Source organism: Camelus bactrianus, chromosome 21, assembly GCF_048773025.1.
Source record: "Camelus bactrianus isolate YW-2024 breed Bactrian camel chromosome 21, ASM4877302v1, whole genome shotgun sequence".
In the NCBI taxonomy this organism is placed as follows: domain Eukaryota; kingdom Metazoa; phylum Chordata; class Mammalia; order Artiodactyla; family Camelidae; genus Camelus; species Camelus bactrianus.
In genome coordinates, this window is record NC_133559.1 from 15356536 (window position 1) to 15379431 (window position 22896).

Sequence of the window (22896 nt, forward strand, 5' to 3'; positions counted from 1 at the left end):
ACATTTGAGCGGGGGGGGGGGGGGGGGGCACAGGTCATAAACAAATTACTTAATTAAATCCAAAAATATGTCAGTAGAAAATAAAGCAAGGAAGAAGGATAGAGGATGCCTTGAGGAGAGGGAAGTTGCCATTTTTAACTGAGTGGTCAGAAAAGCCTCTCGGAGAGTTCTGGTCCAGCCACTGATGTAGCCACATGAATGAAAGAGAATTCCAAATGTCTGCTTGTTGCTGTCATTCTCTTGAGGGTTCAGAGTCTTGGGAGTAACATCTGACTGGCACAGATAAAGGCATGTGCCCACCCCCTTGGCTCCTCTGAAAGTGGGAAAGAGGAAGAATTGCCCTTCAACTTCTATATTGCGATAAGCGCGATTTTCAAAGAAAATACAGAATATGAGGGATTTTTCCCAAAAGAGGAGAGGGTTTGGCCGCTAGACAACCCAAACAGCCACGGGAATGGATGTAACCAACAAAAGAGAGTCAAAAAAGAGACTTGCAGGAGAGAAGAATGAAAAGAAGAAATAAAGGACAGTGCTTTGGAGAATCTTGAATACATTTTAAGATGCAGGTTGATGAAGAGGAACTAGTAAAAAGGAGAGCAGAAAGAAAAGACGAGGAGAGCAATGTTTGGGAATCCAAGGACAGAGAGAGCTTATGAGGTAAATGAGAAGAGGGTTAGAAGAAGACATTGTAAATGGGAAAAGAATCAATGGTGAATGAAGTAGGGACAGATCAACCTCTGAGCCAAAGTGTTCACATCATAATTCATGTTGTTGTAAAGGAACTTGCAAAATATATTATCCTGTATCAGAAGAAATATAGGACTTCTGTGCTGTCTTCATTTGAACTTCATAGTAACCTTGGGAGAAAGGTCTTATCCCCATTTGGAGATGAAGGGAAATGATGTGCAATATCCAGTGTTGGAGAAGATTATAAATCGTTTCCTGGTGTGCATCTTGTTAACAAAAAGAAAAGACTTTAAAATGTTATATAGTCTCTGATCCAGAAATTCCTCTTTAAAGGAATTTAGCCAAAAGAAATAATCACAAGCATGCATGCAGATTTAGCTAAATGTTTGTACACTGCTTGTAAAGAATTGAAAACAAGCTAACTCCAACAAGAGGGGAATGGTATGTCCATGCTATGAAATGATGTGCAATCAGTACAAAATAATGTTGCAGAATGAACTCATCAGGACTTTAAAAGTGTTTATAATTTATGAACTGGGAAATGCAGACAACAAAAAGTATATACTGTATGAATCTATTTTTGCATGTATGTGTCATTTCTTGTGGGGTTTTTCCTACATATTTTCTAAATTTTCTACAATAAATATTGCTTTTATAATGCAATACTTAGATTATAAATATAATAATAAATTATTTAAATTATAATTCAAAAAAAATTTTAAGGAATGTCATGCATGGTTAAGTTCTTGTCTCTGGTCAAACAAGAATAACTGGGAAAAGGGCCAAATATATGCTCCTGTCTCTTCCATCATGCCTTCTACCAACTCAGGCTGCCTTTTCTTATACAGAACAGCTGCTCTAATGAAAATACCATGAGCTGGGTAACTTAAACAGCAAACATTTATTTCTTGAAATTCTGGAGTCTGGGAAGGCCAAGATTAAGGTGCTAGCAGATTCAGTGGTTCATACTTCCTGGTTCATAGTTCATAGCTACTTCCTGGTTCATAGATGCGGTCTTCTGGCTGTGTTCTCACACAACAGGAGGGCCAAGGTAGCTCTCAGGGGGGTCTCTTTTATAGGGACACCAATCCCATTCATGAGGGCTCCACCCTCATGAACTAACACCTCTCAAAGGCTCCACCCAAGAATACCACCACATTGGGGATAAGGTTTCAACATATGAAATGGGCTTTGAGAGGGGAACAAAGAAGTAAACTATGATGACACCTTCAGTCTGCAGAAACAAGGGAGGGAAAGTCCCTCAATACTGTAGAAATGCTTTCCTACTTTCTTCCAGTGTTCAGTGAAAACCAGTTCTTTACAACCAACATGCCAGAAACCCTAAATATAAAGCCTTCTTGGGCTGAAGAAGATGAATGCGTGAGAATGGTTGGAAGGTGCTGAAACAGCAATAATAAAGATTTTACAGCCCCCAAATTACCTCCAGATGTGTGGATATGACAAACTAATAAAAAGGAACACCCAGCCTAGAGCCTTCTAAGATCTGGATTCCAGCCTTTCCAGACCTGGACTTGGAACCATGGGCTCCCAAGCACACGCTCCCAGAGAGAAGTACCGCACGTAAGAGGCACTAGGGGAGACCCAGATGTGGGGATCCCTAGCAGGATGTGGGGTGTCCAGAAGAAAGGGGTGCGGACCACACTTAAGACATGTAAAAGCGGGAAACTTTGGTCCTTTCTGCGTGCCATCGGCTGAGTTCACAGCACTTAGAAGGAGGCTCCACTTCTGCGGGCTCGGCCCTGCCTGCAGGCCTCACTCAAGACCTCACCGGCCCGAGCCCGGACTAGAGGGCCTAACTGGGGCTTGTATTCACTATGGAAGGTCTGTGGGTCCCCTAGGCGGTGCCGTCCTGTGCCCAGACAGGGGGACCAGGAGGGCGGGTGTGGGCGAGGATGGGTGCGGCCACCATGCGGACAGGGCTCGGTTCCAGCTCTCGGCAAAAGTGACAAAAAGATTAGTTATGGGAAAGTACAGGCTCTAACATCCCTAAATCCTTTCACCCGGTGTGTGTCGCAATCTAAGACACCGAGCACCTAACGCACGCCAGACGCACCTGGAAAGCGACCAGGCTAGGGCGCGCTCCCCCTTCCGCACACGCGCCGCGCAAACCGGGGCCCCGCCCTCACCGCAGAGCGCCGAGAAGCCAGCTACGGTGGCTCTACAGGGGATAAATTACTAACGTGCTACCGCTCTGCAAACTCAATCCAAATAGGAACTGGCAAGAACAGTTTTAAGAAGGCGACCAAGGTGGCATTTGCAGAAAGGAACAGATATATAGATTTAGTTGTGGAGGGAGTAAATCCGTGGACAACCGTGAGGAGGAAGAAACTGCGGCCTCCGCCTCAAAACCAGGTCCCCAGAAGTGGACCCAGATGGCGCTCTCAGGCGCCCGGAGCCCCGCCTTGGAGGCGTGGCCTCGCGCTGCCCGGGGCCGGGGCGGGGACTGCTGCAGGCCACGCCTCACTCTGCCAGAGGCCGGGGCTCCGCGCCTACAGTTTGCTGCGCAGCTGCGGTCTGCACCAGCAGAAGGTGATCCAGGTAAGTGCCCGCACCTGCCGGCAGCGAGGAGCGTGGGCCTCGGGGGCACCATCTTCTGTGCTGAGCACCGCCCTTATCTCTGCCATCCCGAGCTGAATAGGGACTCGCTTTCTCTTTCTCCCGTCTTGTCTGTAAGTTTATTTCTGCCTTTCCATCCCCTTTGACCTCCATCTGCCCTGCATTCCTCCAATGATGTATTGGTTTGGCGCATCTAGGCCGGGCCGGCCTCACAATCAGCGAGATTCTCAAGGTCAACCCTTCCCCAGTTCCTTCCTCTCCGCTCCCAAGGCTGTGCAGACTCGGGGCTCCTTCTTTGGACCTCCTGGAGCCCACCCGATCTTGTCAACTGCATCTCTGCTGCACAGGATGGGCGGGCGAGGCACTGCAGGGGAAGTTGGCAGCGCAGGCCTGATCGGTAACAATGGTTTATTTAAAGTGGCCTGCGAGCGCTGCACTAGCTGCGGATGTGGATGTGTTGCTAGGGACCTTCCGGGAGGGCCGCCCAGGGAATTGTGTTTGTTTTCCTCCTGCCTCGTAGAAATGTTTGTCCCTGTGTTTGTATTGGAACCTACAGAGCAGGAGATGCCGCAGGAAAGGAAGCGAAATCTTCATTTAGGTTCTGCCTTGGATTTCAGAGAATTTTCCTCATCTAGTGTTGCTGCAGGGAGCCCCAGGGCCATAGCGGTGGGGCAGCTGCAGGGCGGTGGAAGGGGCTGGATACTCGTTGGTGAGTCATTCCTCGAAGTTCTAGCTTCTGCTAATACTTTCCTTGGGAGTCACGAGTTTACCGCTACATTTAGTTTAAGTGTCAAGTGAGTGTGGGAAAGGAGGTAAAAGAAAAGCAGAGACAGGAAGGTGGATAGGAAAGGAGCTACGGGCTTGTGGCCTTAATCCCCTAACAGGAGAAAAGGAGTTCTGGGGAGAGGGACATTTACTGCTCTGCAGATGTATGGCTCTTTGCAGGTGCTGTGGACCTGGGCGTGGTCATGTTGAATTGCGGCAGATTTTGATTCCTCTGTGCGTGAGATCTGGAGCAAGGACATCTCTTGGGAAAGCTGTAGATTACCGGGAGCCGGCAGTTTCTGGAAAGGACCCAAGGTTATTGGTCAAAATTACAGACAATTTTTTTAGTTCAGTGAATTCAGTAATGGAGCATAGTATCTGAGTCAGGAGATCAAGAATGTTTATTCTCACAGGAGTTAAATTTAACTGAGCTAAATAAGCTTACATCTAAAATCCAAACAAATACTTTCACCCCGGGAAGACCGTCTGTTCGTCTGTTAAGCTTCCCTCTGACACAACGTTACAGAAATAGAAAACTTTGTCAAGTGATTTTTTTTTTTTTCTGTTACTGAGGTTACTATATATAAAATGCAGATACTAGTAGAGATACTGTGGCCAGCTATAGAAACTGCACTGCAGGGGCTTCCTTAGGTTAAGAAACAAAACGGTAGAAGAGCAGTCTTCCCTCTTATTTAGACTTAATCCTGCCGGTTTAGATTTCGAAAGGGACGCAGTCCCTGAAGGGGAACCTCTTAACCTGGAGGATAGCAGAGGGACTGAACCTACATGGAGAAATCTGGAATGAAATGGATGACAAATCAATATGCCAAAAAGTAATTTTGTGCCTGCACAGCTAGCTCTATTTAAATATATTGTTCCCTATATTTCTATTTAAATATTATGAATCTGTATTCGGAACACTGTTGCCAGCCACAATTGACCATGAATAATTTGGTATTTTTAAAGCAATATTTGTTTAAAAGAATATACTGCGAGGGTTTTTCCAACTGATTTCATTAATACTGCTTATGAGCATACCACACTCTTGAAAAAGAAGAATTCAGCACTTAATCGGTAGTTTGCCACTATGTAAAGTAGAGTTTTTGAGTTTCCTTCACTGTCCCATATAGTGGCTACCTACCTATCTTCCTTGGGGAAATTGGACTACCTTTCAAATACATTTGCAAATACCTTTATAAAGATTTCAGCGTTTCAAATCATTACCCTCTGAGTTCTTTCTAGAGTCGACCTATTCATTAACTGAAACTTGTGTTCTAATATTTTGGTGCGTGAAGTTACTCTTTTTGTTTGTTTGTTTGTTTTATAGTGATCTTTTATTTTACCTGTAGGCTAAGAAATGTGAACGATTGTGGCACAGTTTCCTTCTAAGTACAGACCAGCATGAAGAGTGAGACCCCTGTTTCAGGCAGGAGCCAACAACTCATGCAGTTCCTTCATTCAGTATATCTGGTTGCCTAGTGGGGGCCTTGGCAGCTGCTAAGAATTAACTAGAGTCCACCCACATGTCTTGCGGTGGAAAATCCAAATGGTGTCCATGTGACTCATTAGAGATTTTTTTTCCCCCTCTTCTGGAAGTCAGGGCTTAGTTTCACTATGGCCCTCGGTTCCTATGTAATGCTAGTTAAGGGACAGTTTGTGCGGAAATCGTGATATAAAAATGAAGTGCCACTTCCTGTGTTGTTTTGCTCCTTGCAAACCTGGGTACCAGGAAGATTGGAGGGTATTTTTCCCTTCCTGTCATCTCTCCTCTCTTGTCATGCTGCAGTGCTGACACTCATTTAAAAAAAAAAAATCCTTTTTGGACCTGTTCCAAGGTTTTTTTTCTCCCCCCTTCCAATTAGAATGATCTCAGTCTTTAATCAGTCACAGACTTGGAGTTAATGATTAGCTTTCTATTCTTGTTAACATATATAATGCTCAGGAGAGGGTCTGGAAAGGTAGAAAAGTTTTAAAAGAGGTCAGGTGTGGTCAGACTTGTTCCCCAACCTCGCTGAGAGGCAGTATAGCCAAAGGTCAAGAGCACAGACTCCGGAGCCAGACTGCCTGGCTCTGGGTGAATCCAGGCTTTCTCTGTGATAACTGTGTGACCCTGGGCAGATTACTTAACCTCTCTGATGCTGTTTCCTCATTTGCAAAATGGGATAATAATATATTGTAGGGATGCCATAAGGATTTAAATGAGTTAATATGGATGAACTATGTGGAACTGTGTGACACAGTTAAATAATATATATGCTGATAAAGTATTATTAGTAATCACTGATTTCTCGTACCATTCTTCCTCTAGTCTGTATCGCTACCCTTTGGCCAACACTGGTCTCCTTTTTCTTCCTTTCCTGTCTCCACACCTATGTCCTTGCCATTTTATCTCCCTGTGTCCTTGCTCTCGCATCACTGTGTACGTCCTTCAGAGCCTTTATCGCAGTCTGTTACCTTCCCCATCATGATCCTGCTAAGGTGTCTCCCTCCATTTAACTCTGTATTCTGGAGGGTCAGGACCGTCCTTCTCAGTCTTGATCATCGTCGTAGCCCTGCCCCTCACGTGGTACCTGGCATTCAGTAGGGGATAAATCAGGGAAGGAGTCACTGATGCAATACTGAGGAAGGTGGTAGGTGTGGACTGAAAGTGAGCATTCTATCTCGGTAAAATGGTTTGTCGTCCTGCACTGACTTTATCAGATCAGCTCCCTTGAATGAATTTTTATGAAGTTTTTATTTTCTTCCTCATTCCGTGACTTTTCCCCATTCTCCCCCCTGTCCTCTGAGATGGGTGCCTTCAGACCGTGGGAAATACCCTGTGGTCTGTCCCTGGGATCACATCTCCTGGGAGGCTCGGCTCCAGATGGTCCAGCGTGGCCCGGGACTTCTGGGTGAGGTGTCGCCCCATCAAGGAACTCTCGCCCATAGGGCATTTCATGTCCAGAGTTTGTTTGGGAAAGTTTGTTGTCACGTAAACAGGGAAACCTCGTATTTGTTCTGTCTTAAACTATTATTCTTAGATTCCTAAAGAGCTGAATTACCAGTTTTTCCCAGAGGAGGCTCAGTTCCAGTTAGGGATGTGTGTTTAGTGCCTTTTCATGCAGAAGTCAGACTCCAGAGAAAAAGAGAGCAGGTTATTTGCTTATTTGGCCTTAGCAGAGTTTGTGTCCATGCAGGCTCCTCCCACATAACCAGGAAACATTCACTTGAACTTGAGTATCAGGCCGCTCCTTCCCTCCCCCTTCCCACTCCCGCCCAGCGCGGTAATGTATCCATTGTCCTGGGCGCTGACAGTTCACCAGAGTGTTGGAATTGGGGATTAAAATGACATGTGAAACTAGAATATCTTATACGACCGAGCTGTGGCTATTTAACCATAAAGCTGAATATATTTGGATTATAGGACATTTGTCTCTTTAAAAGATAGCTAACTTATAGTTCACTTTCCACTTTCCAAGTGTTCTGCCAGCAACATTGATGAGAAATGAAAGAATATGAGAAACTGAGATAGACCCACTGTATGACCTGCCTCTGCTGTTTGCCTCACTTGAGTTAATAAATAATCAAGGGCTAGACAAATAATGATCCGCCTGTTCCACTAACTTTTCATTTTTAGCCTTTAGAGAAATACCTTCTAAATATGCAACACAATAGCGGGGGGCAGTTATTTTTCCTCACTTGGTTATTATTTCTTAACTGTCCATGCACTCTTTTTCACGTCTAGTTGTCATTTGAAACTTTGATACTTAAACAAATTTTATCATCTCTTTGATGTAGAGGTGATCAGACTGGCATTTTAAAAATGTCAGATGGAGCCAAAGAAATCCTGTGACTCTCCTTTTTTCTCTCTCAACATGGAAACAGGGAATTACTTTTGGGGCTGCTTCCCTCTAGGTTCACAAATTTCTCCATTTAGCTTTAAGTGGGCTCAGCTGCCCTGCCGGGAGATAATTTTGAGGACTGTTCCTTTGTAGAAACATCTGGAGGCAGAAGTGAGGCTGGGCAGCTGTCTCATTAAAAGGGTGCTTTAAGCAGCACAACCTCAGAGGTTTCGGAATGACATCCCAGTTTGGGGACTGATGGAAGTCCAGTTGACATAATCAAGACGAAGCTCTTTAAGTTACCATCCTTGTGTTATTCTCATGAAAATGCTGAATTTTGCCATGTAAAATAAAGGAGCATATATAAGGAAGATTGGATTAATAGCACAGGCAGCCAAATAAGGATTTTAATGAAATTTGGGGGAATGGCTCCAAGTCAGTCTGTGAATGCATTAGCACCATCCCATCATGATGCATTGAAGAAAAAAAAAAAAAAAGACTCCACTGAGAAATTACAGTATGGTTTGAGCAGAACTATCTTGCACATGGAAGTAGGGGTTACCGTTCATTGTCCAAGCAGGCTTTTGTTTATCTGTTTGAGGACAAAAGAGAGCTGAAAGTTGAAATCCTCTCTTCTTTAAAACATTTGATTGATTTTCATTTAGTAAAAGATAAATTGTTGTTACTTCATGGCCCAGAAGTTGTAAATTATATTTGAGGCAAGTGCCCAAGTTAAAAAGCCTGCCCTTTGCTCCATTTGTACAGGGTTGACTGTGCCCCAGGGAGTTTCTCTTGGCAGCCAAGAGAGTGTGGAGTAAATGGTGAAGGAGAGCTTCACCCCAGGAGTGTTCTGTTGAACTTAGTTCCGGAAGTTCTCTGAGTAATCCTTTCATAACTGAAGGAACCCCTGCCCCAGTGAGATAAGGCAGGAGGTGGCAGAAGCAGGAATTTGAAGGAAAGGTTGAGCCAAATGTGAGCACTGGAGTAGTGATGTTTCCAGAGAATCTGTCAGTAGAATTCCTGGAGGAGAGTTCCGTAGCCAAATAGCATAATGGAGCTCCTGGTTGCTAACTCAGGTGTCGAGCATGTCTTCTGGGGTGAGACCAACACTGCCTCATTTTAAGTCCAAGCTCGGTCACTCCTAAAAGGAGATTTTACAATGGTGCCTTATTGCTTTAAAAAAAATCTACTGGGTGTCTACTCACTGGCTTCACCCAAGAGTTGTTTCCCCAAGTACCACTGCACCCACCATGCTGTCCTGTAGACCTCAAGGCTCCACTGGTCAGCCGGGCGCCAGGATTCTCTCCCTAGAAACCCACTGTGGCCTGGGGCTTTCCTGCTGCCCCTTGTCCCATACCGCACCTGCTTCAAAATACTGTTCTTAGTTTTTTTTCTCCCAACCTGATATGTCCTCAGAAAGTCATGTTTGTCTAGTAACAAATATTTTGATAAGTTAAAAAGTTACAAATAGAAGTGCTGCTGTTAAAAAATACGTATTATAGAAATAATTCGGTTTCTAAAGTGTTCTTGAAATAAGCAGACATCCAAAGGCAGAGCCTGTGGCCAGTGAGGGTCCATCAGGAAGAAAGGCTTCGCGGAAAGGAGTAGAACTTGCACATGGGGCCATATTGTCAGGACTGGACAACGGGAGCAAACTTAGGAGGCAGAACTGCCTGAGATGTATTGCCTCACAGTTCACTTGTCTCTTAACCCTCAGTGCATGGGCTTCTACTCCTGCCATTCCCCTAGAACCTGGCCATCGCAGGGTCCTCCTCACCAAAGCCAAGAGCATTTTCTTGGTCTGTTCGTGCTTCTTGGCAGAGGTGTCCACTTCCCCCTTTTCAGAACTGTTGCTTCCTTCCTTTTAGGGTCTGTGCTGTTCCTGGTCCCTTTTCATACCTGGAAAGCTTTTTCCATGTGTAGGAGTTGAATCCACACGAGGGCTCACCTAATTAATAGTGGTGGGTGTTTGCTTGGTCAGACACCTTTCCCTTTGGGAAGTGATGCTTCTTCTGCTAACACTTAACAGTTTTATACCTTTTCTTCCTCTGCACCTCCCATCTTAGTCCTGGAAGGAGAAGCAGGAAGCAGTGACTGTTAAATGGCGTTTGAAGTCCCTCTCATAACTGGATCTGTCCTCTCTAACCTTATCCCCTACTGTTTCCCCCATTCACTGGGGGCCAGGCGTTTCCTCCTCCCACCCCAGGGCCTTTGCACTTGCTGTTCCCTCTGATTGGAATATTCTTTTCCCCATAATGTTGTGTGGCTGTTTCTTCCTCGTGCATGTGTCAGTGCAGATGTTGCCGCAGAAAAAGATCTTCCCTGGGTGACCCCAAGAGATAGCCCCTGCCCATTGTCTCTACACCACTGCCCTGTGTGTTCTCCATAATAGCCATCACCCTCGCAGGTTGAGTTTGTTGGCCTATTGGTTGTCAGTCTTCTGTCGTCATTAGAATGTCAATGCCTTGAGATCAGGGACTGCATCTTGTCCATTGCTGTACCCCCTCCACCTAAACAGCACCTGGCATCTAGTAAGCACTTTGCCTATTGTGGTTGAATAAGTGAATTAAGTGTTCTTGAACTCATGCCGTCCACACTAGGAAACTAACTCCACTCTAGGAAACTAACTTCTTATAGACTCATTATGCTGTCCACTTAGGAATCTTAAGTAGACCAGCCTTTTGCCAAATTTGAGTCTATCCCAAACACTATCAGAACTAATTTCTAAGTCAGAGGACAGCATTGATTTGGAGAAAAATCAGTATCTCCCTATTTAGGAAGTAGTATGTATGTGGATAGATGTGTACACTTGCCACTATGTACAGTATGTCTTTGTGTTTGGACCAACGTTTATTAAGTGCTCATACCAGATGCTTATCTAGTTTATCTCACTGAACTCCTCAAACCATCCTGTGAAGTAAATAGTATTCTTCCATTTGGTAGAGAAATGACATTTCCAAGCTCCCAGAGGCAGGGTCTGAACAGAGGTCTAACTCCAAGATTCCCACTGTCTCACCCCCCATGGGTTTTCCCTCAGGAGAGGACAAATCATAAACAGTATTCAAGACTGTTAGGAATAAAAATATTCCCCAAAATCTCTCTACTGTGATATAAGTGGCAAGAACTTTCTAAATAAAATAAAAACTAATTTCTCTAAACCTTCCCTTTCATGGTTTCTCAACTGAACTATTTTCAAGACTGCCAGGAAGCAGTTAACTCTATGATTACTAATAAGAGAGAACAGAAACTCTTCTGTCCTATTTCTGCCTTTCCCCAACCTGTTTAGTTTCATTTTTGTGGGGGGATTTTGCACTCAGTTTCTGATCATTACTACGAAGGGAAAAATCTGGAGTTGGTTACTTTTTTTTAACTTATTTGCCTGTTTCCCCAAATAGAACATGAGCTTCCTGCGGGCAGGGACCAAAGTCTCGCTTGTTCACCTCTTCATCTCCAGCACTGGTTCAGTGAGCGGCACATAGTAGGCACTCGATAAACTTGAACAAGTAAATGAATGCACACTTAGCCCCACGCAGGGATGAGCGTGTCTGGCCACAGGGAGGGTCTGAATGACTGCAGTTTGCTGATTTCCATAGTCAGCCCTGGAAATCTGCTTCCTCCTGAATACTCCTGCTTTTCAGATAATATATTTTAACATGGCTGGCTACTAACAGTTCAGAAAAGGAGGGGAAGGGGGGTTGGTTATAGCTAAGTGGTAGAGCGCATGCCTAGCATGCACAAGGTCTTGGGTTCAATCCCCAGTACTGCCATCAAAAAATAAATAAGTAAACCTAATTACCTCCCCAGCTAATAATAATAATAAAATTTTTAAAAAGAAGAAGGAAATAAATGTAGGTCTAAGCTTGTTTGCTATTTTAAAATGCTAATTATAAATTATAAATTCTTAAATGTATTTCAATCACATAGCCAACATCCCCTTTTATAACTGAATCAGGGCAAAGACAGTTAACAGAACATTGTCACGCATAATATAACCTGATACATAGCATTTGTCGAGTACTTACTGTGTGTGGTGGGTGTTCAGAGACAGTGTCTCCACTTAGTGTCACAACAGCCATTTGGGGTGGGGTAGGTGCTATTTTTTCCAATTAATAAATGAGGAAACCAAGGCGGCTGAAAGATGTCAAATAATTTTCCCAAGGACACACAGCTAGGAATGTGAGAACCAGGTTCGGAACCCAGACAGTTTAATTCCCTGCAAGGCTGTCGCTGCATGTAGCAGATAAGTGAGGATGGATTCAAGCTAGAAGTCAGGTCTGATTCTTTGGTTCCACCATAACATACTGCTGTTCCTCTGTCTCCTCAATTACTAATTGTTGTCAGACCATTTTATATAACTTTTTTAGTATGCATGTGCTTATTTGGGACATTATAGAAAAGTACAAAGGAAGATCCATAGTTCAGCCATCTAGAAATCACTATGCTTATGATTTTGATATTTTTTTCTTCATTCTTTTTTTCAAATGAGAAAACGAAGGTATACACTTTTTGTCTTCTTTTTTTCAACAAACATGCTGTTTAGTAAGCCTGTTTCAACATCTTTAAGGTTTGTACACACCATTTTTTTAATTCTTTTTTTTATTGAAGTGTAGTTGATTTACAGTGTTAGTTTCATGTGTACAGCAAAGCGAGTCAGTTATATATATTTTTTCAGATTCTTTTCCATTACAGCTCATTACAAGAAATTGAGTATATTTCCCTGTGCTATGTAGTCGGTCCTTGTTGTTTATCTATTTTATATATAGTAATTATGTCTGTGAATCCCAAACTCTTAATGGATCCCTCCCCTTCTTCTCTCCTGGTAACCACAGCTTGTTTTTTATGTCCGTGAGTTTTATTTCTGATTTGTACACACCATTTTTTAATGGTTATATAATATTCTGTTTTACCATTGTATTATTTAATTAGCCCTCTTTGTTTGGACATCTGTACCATTTCAATTTTTGCTGTTATAAATAGCGCTAAAGTGAATGTCTTTGAACCAGATCTGTTCCCATTCCTGGTTATTACCTCAGGATAGATTCCCAGGAGAATTAATGAATAAAAGGTAAGATCAATGTAAAGCATCTTAACTGCCTGCTGCCAGGCTGTCCTCCAGATGGTTCTGTTTTACACTTTCCCCAGGAGCATGCAATATTGCAAACTAAGTACTTTTAATTAAATGGGTGCCAAAATTAATTTTTATTTATAAAAGTCATAAATTTTAATCTCGATAGCTGATGTGTGATTAACCTTGAAAACTGCATGATGATTAACAAATGCTGTTATACAACCAAATGAGTTACAGAGTAATCTACAACAGCGATAAAAGTTCGGCTGCACAAGGAACGTTGGACTGAGTGCTGTGTGTCTAGTACCATGTAGAAGGCAAAGTCCAGGGCAGGGCTCCCACCCCCAAGAACCTTATCTTGTTGGGTTAATATAAGGGTTGCTGGTGACACGGAGCACGTATATAATCAACAAATGGTGGTGTGCAGCCCAAATGAGTGTTCACACCAGAGAGAGGTTTGGTACCACTTATCAGCTTCTCAAGCCTGTGCGCCGGGAGCTATCTGGTAACTGCGGGGCTGGCCCAGCCTCGGGTGTGGCTGGGGCTGCCTGGGATGTGGCCATCGTGAACTGAACTGCCTCCCCTATCCCAGTGCAGGCACGCGCGCCCACACCCATGAAGGGGGGCAGGAGTGTCTATCCCTTTGCCCTGAATTCCTCAGAAAATAAGGATTCAGCAAGTGATGAAGTTCTGTCCTTTGTTTTTTGAACCCTGAGTGAATTAAACTGATTCTTTCCTTAAAGGACAAGCCTGAAACGTTTTTCAGTCCCCATTGGTTTTATGTTTGGTGACAGAGCTCTCCGTTGTGTTCTGCCCTCCTTTCTCCAGGAATTCATACATCCAAGTTGCTTCCATTGCTTCAGTAGATACTTTTGAAGGGAAAAAGAGAAACTGGCATTGCTTAGCAACACACTTTATGCCAGGCACCGTGCCGGGTGAGGGACATTCTCTCAGCTGGAGGGGTCATTGTGAAAGCCACCTGGACCTTCAGCTTGCTTCGTTTATTCCGCAGCTTCCTATAAGCACACGCTCCGTGCTTGGCATGGAGGATGCCAGACCCTCCCACCTGGGAGCTGAGCAGCTGATGCATTTGGCTGCGCTCTCTGTTCTAGCCCTGATCACGCCAGCTGGGAGGTGCTGGAAGAGGTGGCGGATGAAGCAGGATTCCTTACCCAGTCAGAGTGCAAGGAGGTGTCAGGGAGCGGGGAACAGGCTTGGCTCCTCCACCTGTGCTGCTGTGACTGTGGCTTCTGCAGTGAGAGCCTCGGGAAGGGCCGCCTTCCTCCTCCTGCCCCTAGCACGCTCGCTGTTTCCTGACTGATTACTCGGTCCTTTGCAAACCACCCATGCTAGCGTCAGACTCCGGGTCCCCCTTACTATAAATTCCCTGCCCTTCAAGGCATTGTTCCTGGCTCTGCTTGCCCACAGCCAGGGCCCTTTTCCTTCAATACCTCTCACCCTAGCAAAGTGAGGGGAGTCACTTTGACCAAAATACCCAAGAGTTTAACCTCCCGGATTGCATTTATACTTTGGAAGAGGAGCTTAGTAGTAAATATTAATTTCTAATTGCATATTTTTGAGCAGTCGGTTGCCTTTCTGAGTGTTCATGGCCTGCAACAAACATCTAAAGAGGGTTTGTCCTGCCACCTAGACTCCCCTACCCAAGCTCTGACAGATCAGAAGAGAGAGGCCAGTGGCTCAACCACCAAAGTCTAATGCCTTGCCTGGCTAGTTGGAGGATTTGGGGAAGAATTTTTAAAACTGCTCCGGCCTTAGCATTGCCTTCTTCTCTCTACCTGAGCCTCCGTTTCCTTTTCTGTCAAATGGAGCTTATGGGATTTTTGCAAAGATTAAAAGTGAGCTGAAAAGTCTGCACTAACACGAGGGGACTCCAGGCTGTGCGGGAGCCCAGCCTCCTCCTGTCCAAAGGTGAGGTCTGGGCAGACTCTCAACTTGCAGACTTTGACCTAAACCGGATATGCTCAATTATATCATTCTTAAACAGCTGGCTTTTGACAGAGTGAGAGGCAGCTTTAAATGGCCTGATTGGCCCAAATGTTTTGAACTCCAGGGATGTCAGGTCATCGTGTTTATTTTCAAAGAGGTGTTCGGTGTTGACTCCATATTTTTTGTTTTAATAACTACTACTAAAAAACTTCCTCCCTGAGCTGATTTTCTAAACTCTGGAAACGTCTAATCCTAGAAGAGAATGAGGGCAGGGAAGCTTGGAGGGCAGCCAAAGACTCCTTGCTGTGTGTGGCCACACAAGGTGGCCTGGGAGAGGCTGGCCTGGAGGTGATTCCAGTGTTCAGTCATGAGGGTGGCCCTTCCCAATGTGTGTCTCCCTCCCGGAGGAGGAGACGGTGGGTGCCCCGGTAAAGGAGAAACGGATGAGAACTGTTGTGAACCATGGTGGGGGACAGACAGGTTTTAGGACTTTGGCCTCAAATGTTATTTTGCAGACTTGAGGGAAACTTACTTTTAAAGAACTGAGCGGCTTATGAATGAATGAATGAATCAGCAAATGAATGAATGAGCGAGCTGCTTGCCAGCCCCACATTCCACATTGCGAAAGATGCTGTCATCCCAGTGTCAGTTCAGCTCTGCATTTTCAAGTGGGATTGCAAAGGGAACATTGGAACTGAATTGGAATCTAAATTTGAATCCCAGCTCTGATACCTTCTCTTTTGGACCTTGGGAACATTACTGAACTTTTGGGCACTCTTTGGAAACAGTGATAGTACCATTTTGTTGGGTTGCTCGTGAGAATGCCTACAAAAAAATACTATATATATATATATATATATATATATATATATATATATATATATATATATATATAAATAAAAAACTATCTCTCTCTCTATATATAAGCTTTTTCAGATTCCCTTCCATTATAGGTTATCACGAGGTATTGAATATAGTTCCCTGTGCTGTGCAGTACGACCTTGTTATTGGCTTTATATACAGTAGTGTGTATCTGTTAATCCCAAATTGCCAATTTATCCCTCTCCTCCCTTTCCTCTTTGGTAACCATAAACTTGTTTTCTGTGTCTGTGAGTATATTTGTTTTGTAAATAAGCTCATTTGTAGATTTTTTTTAATTGCACGTATAAGTGATATCATATGATACTCGTCCTCTTTCTGATTTTCTTCACTCAATATAGCTGCCAGCCTGTGGCAGCCGTGCACATGATGGCCAGCAGCTAAGGATCTCTGGAAGCACTAGAGCTGTTTCTCCATGTCCTGCCATAATCTGACCTTTTTAACACCTGCTCAGAGAGGTTGGAGGACAGCTCTAACCTACCTTGACATTATTAGGGCTTCCTTCCACCCACTGCATTTTCCTCTTCTTGATACCCAGTCCCTCCCTTCCTTCCTTCCTTCCTTCCTTCCTTCTTTCCCTTCCTTCCTTCCTCTCTCTTTCTCTCTCTTCCTCTCTTCCTTCCTTTCTTTTTCTTTCTTTTCTTTCTTTCTTTCTTCCCTCCCTCCCTCCCAGGGCAGGACAAGAGCTAAAAGAGCTGAAATTGCTGAATACTGAAAAATGCTGAGATTAGCTTTCTCTCCAAACGTTTTATTATGAAACTTTTCAAACACGCAGAAAAGTTGAAAGAATTGTACATTGAACGTCCACGTGGCTGCCACCCAGGTTCTATAATTAATGTTTTGCTGTGAGTTTATATCATCATTTTGGATGCCTTTTAAAATAAGTTGCATTGCAGGCATCAGAACCTGTCATGGGGTTAGCCTGGAAGTGATCATCTGACCAACAACTTGGGTTCTCCGGGAGCTGCCCAGAGCCACGCTCTGCTTTCAGAGCACTAGAACTGATCCCTTCCCTACATGCGATATTTCTGCCACTGAACCAGCACGTGCCCCTGGATCGGAGGGGGACCCTAAGGTTCCTGCTCACAGTGTCCCCTATGCCAAAAAAACAAAAAACTTGGAATCACTGTGTGCTTAATACTTTATGTCCTGTTTCTCTTTCCCTCTCCATCTCTCTCTCTCATAATTTAATAAATTCTTTAGCATTTTGCCTCGTTAAATATTTTTTCAAATTGTGATGTTTTTAGTGGCCATACTCTTCTGTGATAGGATACTGCAATGGCATGGATAAATCTCACAAATGCAGTGGTGATCAAAAGAACGCAGATACAGAAGAAAACATACGATATGATCGTCAACTTTTCTGTGTCTGTGTTGCAGACTTGACTAATTTTTTTAAATTTTGCTGTGTGGTGTACAGTAGTATTTCTAACTACCTCTTAGAAACATCGATCACTCACACCTCTTTTTGATCTATCAGGATACATTTGCTGGTAACGAAGCATCACCCTCCTGAGGCCCCCTGTGGGGCAGTACCCTAATGTGTTCTTCCTTCCGCAGAGCCAGGATGGCTGTCCTCTCTAAGGAATACGGTTTCGTGATTCTGACGGGTGCTGCCAGCTTCATCCTGGTGGGGCACCTAGCTGTCAACGTTGCCAAGGCCCGCAAGAAGTACAAAGTGGAGGTGAGTGGGAACACGGCAGCGCCCTTGGAGGCCTGTCTGGGGCCAGAACTGGTTCCCAGTCATGGAGGGAGAGGCGAGGGGCTAGTAGTCAGTGGTGGCAGTTTCAGTTGAAAATTCTGCCCCTTTCTGTCAAGGAGGCAGCAACAAATATAGGGCCCTGCTGGGGAGTCATTTCCATCTTGTTTTTACTTTTGTCTCTTCTGTAGAAGGACCAGGTGTGCTTTTGGCTGGCGCTATTTGCTAGGAACAGTGTTATTTCCTAAACAGCATTAAACAGCAATTGTTTCCTGGTTCGCCACTTTAAAATGATGTCTCCAGGGGATTTTCCTGTTTCCCAGGTAGAAAAGAAGTACGTGCTGCTGAGGTTAGCCTACGCTGGGACATCAGACATAGCAAGGGGTCTATTAAATGTTTCCTTTCATTCTAGCCGATCTAGAAGGGATAGTTACTGAAATTGTCCGTGGTGAGCAATTTTTAAATGTTTACTTCTGTTTAGCAACTATTAATTAGGCTCCCTAAGTAGAGCTCCTTATAAAGTTTTTATATCTAGCCTCTTGTTTAAGAGACACATCCATTAAAATTCTTACACACTCAATTTCTGTTCTCCCATTAAGGGAAATCTTAAAAGGACGTGGTATTTGATGGCTCTTGGGAAGGAGCTGTTTCCCTAATGGTATCTTTGTAATGCATCCCAAAGCCACCAGTGATGGCATAACGTCAATGAAAAGCACTGAGTTTGGCACAAGCTACCTCCATCCCTTGTAAGGCACAGACTACATTCTTGTTACTGGATATTAATAGACACAGACTGAATCTGCCTCTGAGACTGGAGACCTTTGTCACCACAGGTATTTAAGCAGAAATGGAATGATCCTCTATCGACGTGATGACAGAAGATGCTTTGGGATAGATTAGCTATAAGGTTGATTTTAACTCTCCACACCAGAGGCTGCGCCTGACCCATTTGATCACATGCACTTTGTTTTAACAGTATCCTACCATGTACAGCACGGACCCAGAAAACGGACACCTCTTCAACTGCATTCAGCGTGCCCACCAGAACACGTGAGTGTTGGCCCTGCCGAGCACCAAAGACGTCTGCAGGAGGGGCGTTTTCTGTCCAACATCTCAACCCTTGGTTCTCTATCTGCTGAGTAATAGTGATGATGACAATCATGGACACACATTAAAAGTAACATTAAAAAATACGTATGTGAACAGATTAAATATTAAGCAAAATTAAGAGTTGTTAGGATGGTGGGGTCCTGGATAATCTTTTCAGAAATGTCTTTAATGTTGCATTTTTCTACTGTAGCACGTGTCCCCTCTAAACTGGTACCGAATCTGCCAGCTTAGTGGGTGAGAGGCTTTGAGCTCCGTAAGGAAATCTACTCCAATTCGCCAAGACCTTCCTTGTCAGTTTGTTAGATTTGATGTCTTTGAAACCCATTGCGTTCTGAGTTACCTCTGATCCCAAGCAGAGCAGAAGATGGCTCTCAGTGGCTGGGGCTTTTCCCTCCAGACACTGTTTATTTTTACTCTCAGAGTTCTAAGTTGGCAAGTAAGAATGTCAAGGTTCTTAGTTTTATAGAGACGTACTTAAATAGGGCACTTTAAAACAAACAAACAAACAAACAAACAAACAAACAAACAAACAAAACATTTCTTTCTCTCTGTTCCAGGCTGGAAATGTATCCTCCCTTCTTATTTTTTCTAGCTGTTGGAGGTGTTTACCACCCGGTGAGTTTTTCCAGCGGGCAGGGGAATGGTTCCTCTAATTGGATTTAATTCACTGCGTCATCAGGGAGGGAAGAGGAAATGAACATTTAATGAATATCTTCAGTGTCTAGGCACCAAGTATTTAAAAGAATTTCATTCAGTTACTTCTTACAAAGATCCTCAAAGTAGGTAGGATTTTCCCTGTTTTTTTGCAAATGAAGAGAAGCTGCTTGGATACTGTGTAACCTTCTCAAGGTCAAATAGCTACAGAGTAGAATAATCAGAACTTGAGCTCAGGTCTGTCAGATCCTAGATGGTTCATGTCCATTGAGTTTTCCTTTCCCGTATTTATTCATGCAGCAAACACTTACTGGACACCCGAGGTTATCGCAGCGGACAGAAAAGGCAGACTCCCGCTTCGTGGAGCTGACTTTTAGTTGGGGGTCACAGACAAAAAGCAGTGCAGGGACATTATGTAGCATGTTTGAAGGTGCCACGTGCCACGGGGGAAACAAAAGAGAGTGCGGGGGGCGGGGTGGACAGAGTTGAGTGGGATAGTCAGGAGGGCCTTGCTGAGAAGGGGACAGTTAAGCAGGAACGTAAGGGAGCAGGTGCCCCTGATGTCTCCAGACGTCTCCGGGCAGAAGACGAGCAAGGGTGAGGCCCTGAGGCCGGAGCCTGCCTGGTCTGTTGGGTGCGCAGTGAGCAGCGTGGCTTCAGTGGTGAGCAGGAGGTGAGGGTCCTGTAGCTCGCTGTGGCCCTCCTGGGCCTTCTGGGTCTGCATTACACCTTATCTAGATAAAGCAAGTTTACCTCAGCCTGACTGGTTGCCATTCACGTCTTGCCTTGGACAGAAGGTGTTTCCTTTTCAGAGGCTGGATTTCCCCCTTCGATGAGTTCTGACCAAAGTGCTGGGCCTTCGCATTTCTGGTTCTGAGACTCTCATAAGCTTGGGATTTTGTTGTCAGCTGCCAGAATGGTCCAGCTATAGTTCATGACCTCGAGATCTGGTTTGTTTGTTTTTTTTTTTTTCCAAAGAGACATCTGCTGCTCTCTTGGAGAAGCTGTTTCTTTCTTTTGCCTCTAAAGAGCCCCAATCCTAGCAAGTGACTAGAGTAGCTGGTCTAAACAGACCAGCTGGTCTCCCTAGATTAGGTATCACCTCGTTACCGAGTCCAAACTCATTCTGCTGGCTGCACGACAGGCCAGTAAATCGGGAGACGAGGTATTGGAGCAAGGAATAATGACTTTACTCAGAAAGCTGGCAGACTGAGAAGATGGGGGACTAATGTCCTGGAGAACCGTTTTCCCCAAATCAGAATTCAGGCTCCTTTTATATAAAAAAGGAGAGGGGGCTGGTTGGTTTTTGCAGACTTCTTCCTGTGGGAATCCTTTGTTCTTGCAGCTGTCCTCTAGGCCAGGTCATGATGTTCCTGTAAACTTCCAACAAGACAAATGTTATTCTCTGTTGTGCAACTTTTTATCTCTATATGAATGGAAAAAAGTTACGCCCTTAAAGGTCAGAGCCTTGAGAACGGGCTGTCCTGTATGTTTCGGGCTATAGGCAACATTCTTTTACAGAAGGAGCAGAACCAGCATGACTCAGCACAGAAGACAGAGCACAGGGTTAGAGCCCAAGGAACAGATCTCATACGGAGTCAGACTTGCTGATATCCACCCCCAGTCCCCCATTCCTGCTCCACTTCCCTAGATCCTGTTCCTTGTCCTTCATTCTTTAAAATAATCTAAGATTCCTCTAATACTGTTCCTGGGTTGATGGCAATTATGCGACATTGTAGTGAAGAGTGACCTGGCAGAGCCTACGGACCTTCTAGATAGTGATTTATGGGCCTGGGGGTTTTATTTTTAGTTCTTTCATGCTCCTACTGAACTTTCCCTAAAATCATCTAAACAAACCAGTAAAACTCCTAAAGTAGTATCCTCACCCCCACTGATGCCACTGCTGAATTGGAAGGGCCCTCGGGGACAGTGACTCGCCGTGACCCACATCCTCACACCCCCCCTTGTTCCCATTCTCCTCTGCCTCCTTTTGCCCAAGTGGGTCACCCCAGGATGGCACCCCAATGGAAGGATTTTCCATCTTGCCTAAGTCTTTACTCTCTTTTCTCAAGGGTGTTGGGAATGGGGACCCCTCCCTGTCCAAGACTACATATTCTGGGGTTCACAACATGACACACCCTCCCCACTTCTAGGGGAGCCCCACACTTCTGCGTGGGCTCAGCATAGCCTCTGAGCCCTCCCGGGGTGGGGGGGACCTCGCAGAGACAGTGCAGCCCACAGCAGCCAGAGCGCACAGCCTATGTCCTGTTCACGTGGCTTCTCCCCTAGTCCTGACTTCCAGTCGGTTTCCTCTCCGGGGTTCCCCTGCGACCCCCGGGCCTGCCTCTCCTTCCCCTGTGCGCCAGCACACCGAGTGCCCCAGGGCAAGCTGGGAGGTTGCTCGCATCCCTTCTACCTCAGAGGCACCCAGCACTCACCTCCCAGGTCCCTGAGCAGTTCATAGAAGGACCCGAGAGCCTTGATTTTCCTGTAAATCAACTTTGGTAGAGAGTATTTTACCATGTCCGTGAAATTGTTAACTTTTTATTAAAACACTGTGTGATCAGTCTTAGATGTTAATAAAAATCTGCCTGTTCCTTGAATACAAATACTAATGTAGCCCTTTTTCTTTAGCGTATAGTTTCTGGCTTGGGCTTGGCCTGGATTGTCGGACGAGTTCTTTATGCTTATGGCTATTACACAGGAGGTAAGTACACACTGACACCTGCCAAGGAAGCAAATTTGACATCTTATGCTACTATTTTTTTCTGTGTAGCGGGGCTTTAAGAAAAAGGGAAGTAACTTGATATTTAGGTTAAAAAAAAATCTGTTACCTTCTTTTGTTTTCCTAACCTTTGAATACGAATGGAACTTAATTTTTCTTGAGCATTTTCAACGTGTCAGTTGCTGTTCTAAAAACTTTGCACGTGCTACTGAGCCTTACAATTCTATGACCTAGATAATATCATCCTCGTTTACGGATGAGGAGACGGCGAGACTTAGAAAGGTTAAGGCGCTATGTCATAGAGATACTGGGTGCAAACTAGAAAGCCAGGATTCAGAGCCAGGCGGGCTGACTCCAGAGCCGCGCTCCTCATCACCGCTGTGAACGGTGTGCCCGAGGGAGGAGGCGGGGAAAGACTCTTTGACTCTTCCGGCCGTACTTACCTCTTGGAAGAGGGAAACATGCCAAAAGGTCCCGGAGCAACGTGTCTCTGATTATTATCTGATAATTTGTTTTAAGGTCCGATACTGCTGTGACGTGTTACTCTGCACGGGCAGTGTCTGCCATACTGGCAGCTTTAGGCTGAAGAGCTGGCGGACCTCTTGAGACCGGATAACCCCAGAGGTCTTGATAGGAGTGGCTGGTGGGTCTTGACAGTGCTGGCATTCAGGAGCATCCCCAGTGACTTCTGCTCTGTCCTCTTTTGCAGAACCCAGCAAGCGGAACCGGGGAGCCCTAGGCTCCATTGCCCTCATCGGCCTGATGGGCACAACTGTGTGCTCTGCCTTCCAGCATCTTGGTTGGATTAAAACTGGCCTGGAGAGCGGGTCCAAGTGCTGCCATTGAAGAATTATAGGGTATTTAAAATCTCTCATTCGTTCTGAGTGACTTACTTTCATTTCCAGTTAGTTTTTTTTTTTCTAAATATAATAAAAACTTAACTTGGCGTCAGCCTCATACCTAA

The 22896-nt window shown here is 44.8% G+C and overlaps 1 protein-coding gene across 2 annotated transcripts; it reads left to right on the plus strand.

The window, feature by feature from the left end:
* The first annotated feature begins 3092 nt into the window (after nucleotides 1-3092).
* On the plus strand, nucleotides 3093-22896 carry MGST3 (microsomal glutathione S-transferase 3). 2 transcript variants are annotated; one of them, XM_010953796.3, is made up of 6 exons: nucleotides 3093-3246; nucleotides 17305-17428; nucleotides 18420-18493; nucleotides 19111-19168; nucleotides 21842-21914; nucleotides 22642-22896. In XM_010953796.3, the coding sequence occupies exons 2-6, from the start codon at nucleotides 17312-17314 to the stop codon at nucleotides 22776-22778; spliced, it is 459 nt and encodes a 152-aa protein (XP_010952098.1). In that variant the 5' UTR covers nucleotides 3093-3246; nucleotides 17305-17311; the 3' UTR covers nucleotides 22779-22896. The 2 variants fall into 2 exon arrangements, with proteins under 2 accessions (XP_010952098.1, XP_045371807.1); XM_045515851.2 differs by having other exon boundaries at nucleotides 3246-3377.

What these genes read in the sequence shown, in the direction of transcription:
- MGST3 (XM_010953796.3), top strand. Translation starts at nt 17,312, where the DNA reads ATGGCTGTCCTCTCTAAGGAATACGGTTTCGTGATTCTGACGGGTGCT. An exon ending in GCAAGAAGTACAAAGTGGAG is followed by an intron (nt 17,429 to 18,419) that starts GTGAGTGGGAAC and finishes TTGTTTTAACAG; the next exon opens with TATCCTACCATGTACAGCAC. An exon ending in TTGGAGGTGTTTACCACCCG is followed by an intron (nt 19,169 to 21,841) that starts GTGAGTTTTTCC and finishes CTTTTTCTTTAG; the next exon opens with CGTATAGTTTCTGGCTTGGG.